The sequence below is a fragment of the Sinocyclocheilus grahami genome, unplaced genomic scaffold (assembly GCF_001515645.1).
Source record: "Sinocyclocheilus grahami isolate Dianchi unplaced genomic scaffold, SAMN03320097.WGS_v1.1 scaffold443.1, whole genome shotgun sequence".
Taxonomy (NCBI): Eukaryota; Metazoa; Chordata; class Actinopteri; order Cypriniformes; family Cyprinidae; genus Sinocyclocheilus; species Sinocyclocheilus grahami.
This window is the reverse complement of record NW_015505622.1, coordinates 821,100-826,592: the sequence shown is the minus strand read 5'-3', so window position 1 is coordinate 826,592 and position 5,493 is coordinate 821,100. Positions and strand designations below refer to the sequence as shown.

At 34.6% G+C, this 5,493-nt stretch overlaps 1 protein-coding gene across 1 annotated transcript in view; it reads right to left on the bottom strand.

The window, feature by feature from the left end:
• Nucleotides 1-1,182: 1,182 nt before the first annotated feature.
• The window catches only part of LOC107552226 (ephrin type-A receptor 6-like), a 97,770-nt gene continuing 93,459 nt past the window's right edge, over nt 1,183-5,493 (bottom strand). The window contains exons 4-5 of the mRNA XM_016234075.1: nt 3,276-3,431; nt 1,183-1,526 (exon numbers count right to left, since the gene is read on the bottom strand). Of these exons, the coding sequence (XP_016089561.1) occupies nt 1,183-1,526; nt 3,276-3,431 (500 nt within the window). The remainder of the gene's footprint in view (nt 1,527-3,275; nt 3,432-5,493) is intronic.

The following is a 5,493-nucleotide window of genomic DNA, read 5'->3' as shown; positions in this document are numbered from 1 at the left end:
ACACACACACACATATACACACACACACAAACAAAGAAAAACAAGTAGATAGAACAGAAAAAATAGAAAGCTAGTGTTTGCTTTTAAATAAAGAATAAAAAATAAAAAAAGATAAATATAGATAAAGTAGAATTAAAATAGAATAGAAAGTGTTAGAGTTAGAGGGTCAAATAAAGTTGGAACAGATGTGTTTTTAGTCGTTTCCTGAAGATGGTTAAGGTCATTCCACCAGGAAAGAACAGTTAATGAAAAAGTCTGTGAAAGTGATTTTTGTGCCTCTTTTAGATGGCACAATAATATGCCGTTCACTTGCAGAACGCAAGCTTCTAGAGGGCACATAACTCTGAAGTAGTTATGAACTATGCCTATATATGTTAACTGTTCAAACATTTGGGGTCTGTAAGTTTTTATTTTATTTATTTAAAATTTCTTTCACCAGTGGTACACTTAATTGTTCAAAAACACAGCAAAAAATAAATAAATTCTACTTTATTGTATCTTACAATGTTATTTATTGCTGTGAAGTTGAATTATCGCAGCCATTATTTCAGTCTTCAGTGTCACATGATCTTTCATAAATTATTCTAATATTCTGATTTGCAGCTCAATAAACATTTCTTATTATTAGCAATGTTGAAAACAATCATGCTCCTTCATATTTTTTGTAGAAACTGTGACACATCATTTTTTTTATTTCTTTGAAATTGATTTAATAGGATGTTCAGAAGAATGGCATTTACTTGAAATAGAAATCTTTCATAACTTTATAAATGTTTTAATATATCTGTTGGTTGATTTATTGTATCCTTGCTGATTTAAAGTATTAATTTCTTAAAAAAATTACTGACCCCAAACTTTTAATTTAATTTAATTTAATTGTTTAAGTATTTTTAATGAACTGTTGGAAGACAGCCTGCAGTTCCAGTTATCCACCTATGAAGCCTTCCCTATACTGATTATAACTACAACATTATAATTAATGAATAAGCTCTTTTCTTTATTAATGTCTCATTTTAATGTACCAGAATCACATGCAGATATCTGTTTAGTCCACTCCTAAATTATTCTGTAATGTGAGCCTTGTTTGTGAATATATTGTCACAACATAACTTTAAACTTAAAAAAGCCTAGAATATCAACGATCCCCTGTTCAGTTCGAGTCAGTTCAGTGTTAATAAATCTCTACTCACCAGCCTGCTCTGTGCTGACGGTGATATTGGCAAGCTGTCTCTCAGATCTGCCCAAGCCTGACACTCCATTCAGAGCCTCAATTTGGAATGTGTAGTTGGCATGCGCCACAAAGTCCTGGACCACCACAGAGGTGCTTGTGAGGCCCGTGGGTTTGGGTACGAAGCGCATGTTGCTGTTGCATGCCTCACAGGCCTGGCCATCAGCTCCACATCGGAAACAGAAGACATTATAGGTTACATCCTTCCGACCACCTGTGTCGCTGGGCGGAGTCCACTCCAGAAAGAGGGCGGTCTCATTGATGTTAAAAACCATGTTTCGAGGAGAGGAGGGCGGTCCTAAAAGAAAAGACACACCGAGTCCATAGCTACCATAATTATCATGCTGACAGAAATCCATCTGTGAGAGGGGAAAAAAACACCTATTTGAGCAAAATATTATGCAGATTAAGAATTTTTTATCTTTTTTCCGCTCTCTCAAAAATGGTGCATATGCATTAACTAATGAATCCTTTTAATGCCTTAAAAACCACTCGAGAGCATTTGCCATCTCCCTTTCACTCCCTCCCTCTGGTTTCGCTGATATACAAATGTCTCTGCTCTAGTACCCTGGTTCTGCTTCCTATAGAATGCCGGCTCAGAGCCAGATACAGGGAAGTCTGCGTTTATCTGCTGTTTCCCAGACCCAGCTAATGATGATAATGAGAATATGTCCTAGACATGATTATCATAGTTAATGATAATTGCACCCACTCGTGAATAACAAGGAAGTAATTATTCCTCCTCTCCTGTTTTTAATGCAGATTGCTGCTGGTGTTGAAAAGATTGAGTTTGGTGAATAATTTGGGTAAGCGCGATGGGGGGCAGAAGAAGGGAAAGGGAAGAGGGTGATGAAGCAGAAGACTGAAATAACTGGAATTCTGATCGATAGAATCAGAAACAATAAGAGTAGAAATGAGAATGAGAATGATGAGCGAGAACATGTATGCTCATTATCACTATTTTTGGCACATTTAGTCTTATTGTTCATCTTTAGTTTATCTTTCTTCATTACTTTCTCAATTATTAATATTTATTTAATTAGTTCCTTTTAATTTAAATCTCTTGATTACTTTTTTGTTCTGCACTGGTACTGAATTTTATCTTATTTTATATATTTATTTCTCCCTTGGGAAACTGAAACTGGTGCACTGAAAACATTCACATCTCCTTTATCACACCGCTGACTCATTCACTCTCACTTCATACAAATGCAGCTGGAATCTTCTTGTGTCACAGTTATAGATGCTATTGAAAATGACCCGGGAGAACTTCAATATTAAAATCATTGCAATATAGTTTTAGTGTTCGTCTTGTTGCGAGGATGATCAGATCACACTCTGATATTACAGGATAGACTCTAGCTTGTGTGAAATTGCTTAAAGGAATAGTTCATGAGTTTGTTTATTCATATATTTTTGGAGAAATTCAGAATTGCATCACTTGCTCAGATCCTCTGCAGTGAATGGGTGCCGTCAGAATGAGTCCAAAAGGTTGATACAAACTTCACAATGATCCACAAGTTATCCACACCAATGCAGTCTATCAATTAAAATCTTGTGAAGCCACAAGCTGTGTGTTTGTAAGAAACAAATCCATCATTAAGATGTATTTAACTTCAAACCATTGTATCTGACTAAATATAATGCTAATAATGCTTCCTTCAGGGAAAAAAGAAAAAAAATCCTCTGATGTCTTCTCACATCAAAATATTTTGTTTAGAACTGTTTTGGAATATTTTTCGCTTGTTTTTATCAGCTGTTTGGGCTCATTCTGATGGCACCCATTCACTGAAGAGGATCCACTGATGATGTAATGCTAAATTTCTCCAAATCTGTTCTGATGAACAAACTCATCTATATCTTTGGTGAACTATTCCTTTAAATATTATTTGGTGATTTAAACTATTTTTTAAAGTTGCCACCACTTTGGAAAAACAAATGTGCTGTTTTGTCATTGCATGTAAAGCACACTATAATTGAATCTGAAAAAAATATATATATAAATAAAATGGGAAATGAATGAAAACAGAGCAGTAGGCTGACTAACGTGTGCAGGCCATGGTGGGAGGGTCCTTGCTGGCTCTGTAGTAGTTTTTTTCGCAGTGACATTGTGCCGAACCCTCTGTGTGGCTGGAACTGTGTGGGGGACACTTTGAACATTTGATGTTTCCTGCAAAGGCTTTGTAGAACCCAGGTCTGCAGGCTGTGGAGAAAACATAAGAGAAAAGTTATGGCTGTGCGTTCCAGGATTTATTGATAATACAAATTTAATTGAATATTAAATTGAATGATACAGTATGCAAATTATTTAATCAAACGAACAGTTAATCAAATATATATATATATCCCTATTTGCTGTGGGAAATCACAAATGAAGAAGGCTTTAGAATAATAAAGGCTTTAAAATATGAATATATTATATTATTTATTATTTATAGGATAACACATATTCATTTTACCAAGTTTGGAGTCAGTAAGACTGTTTATTTTTTAATTATTATTATTTTATTTTATTTTTTATAAAAAAAAAGTTTATACAGTAATGATGCATTAAATTGATTAAAAGTGACAGTAAAGACATTTATAATGTTATATAAGATTTCTGTTTCAAATACTGTTTATGCTGATATATATTCTAAATGTTCTATTCTACAAATAGGCTAATCTTGAAAAAAAAATCATGGTTTCTACATAAATATCAAGCAGAATAGCTGTTTTCAACATTGTTAATAAAAAACATTTCTTGAGCAGCAAATCAGCATATTAAAATGACTTCTAAAGGATCATCTTACACTGAAGATTGGATGAATGGCTGCTGCAAAATCAGCTTTGCATCACAGAAAAAATATATATTTTAAAAAATGTAATAGCATTTTCACAATATTACTGATTTAATGTATTATTGCAAATAAATGCAGCCTTTGTAAGAATAATTGACTTATTTCAAAAACATGAATAATCCACTTTGCAATCATGTTCACACAAGACTCATTCTAGCATTCCCTATTTGACAAATTAAATATTTTATGTTATTTAAATATTATATTGTTGGTCTAAACTCACATGCAGACAAACATCCCTAAATGACCGGTTAAAATATGGACACGTATAAGACAGATAAAATGTGAGGTAATGTTTTCAATCTTTAACTACCCCATCAGTCTCCATGGAACTGGTAGCTTAAGAGATACATTAAAAGCTTCAGCTTCTCCCTCTCTCAGTCTCTCTCTTTCTCTCCAGTGTGCAGCCTCACTCATTTGAACTTTTCTATGCTCCAAACCATAGCAGCTCTTAAACACTCCCCGTCTTGGACTTAGACTCCACACTGAAAGACTCGCCAAGGCCCAGGAGAGCAGCCAGACGAGACTGAGTTAAGTGGTACACACACAAGCACACATACTTACACACATCATAGATGTAAGATAGCAGATCTCTTTCTGTAGTGTCTCTACCTCTCTCTCTCTCACACAAATACACACACTAGTTTTACTCTTATTTAAATTTGCTCCTCAGAGGTTGGTAAATCTCTACAGCCACAACATTACAGGCATTGATCTGTTTCTCTCTGACTCCAGACACCTTCTCCAGTAACAGGGCCATTCCCGGAGAGCTTCCCCAGCAGCCTTTCGTCCTTATTGTGATGCAGGGAAACAAGTTGTGTGCGCAGGACCTCTGTTAGCATCTTTTAAAATCGGTACAGGCGTTTGGCAGCTTTCCTAGCAAGGAAAACAACTCCAATGCATAAATCATTAATGAGGGTTCTTACTTTTATTTAGATCTGTTGTAAACAAAGTCAACTTCTATTTCACGGAAATGGAGAGCATATATTATGGAAGTGCAAATACGACAAGCAGTCAAACAAATAAGCCACCAAACAGATCTGAGAAAAATTATCTTTCCTGATTTGCACATTAAAGTCAATGTGAAATGCGGATCGCAACTCATTTTATTTTCACAATAAGACATATTTTGAAGTGAAACAGGATATTGCATAGAAGAAAATGTAGAGTGGGTCTTTTGTCTTTTCGGAATTTATTGGAAAATTGTGCATTAAATTCCAGATGAGACAAGGTAGTTAAAAATGAAAAGTGGTTCAAGATGTCAACTGAAAAGGAACGACATTTTAAATAAAAAGCTATATTTTAAATAATTTTTTATGAAAAAAAAAAAAAAAAAACATTCTAACATTTTTTTTTTAACCACTGAAGTTGTGAACTATAAGATAATGTCAGACAGTAGACAGTCCCCCCCCCCCCCCCCCCCCC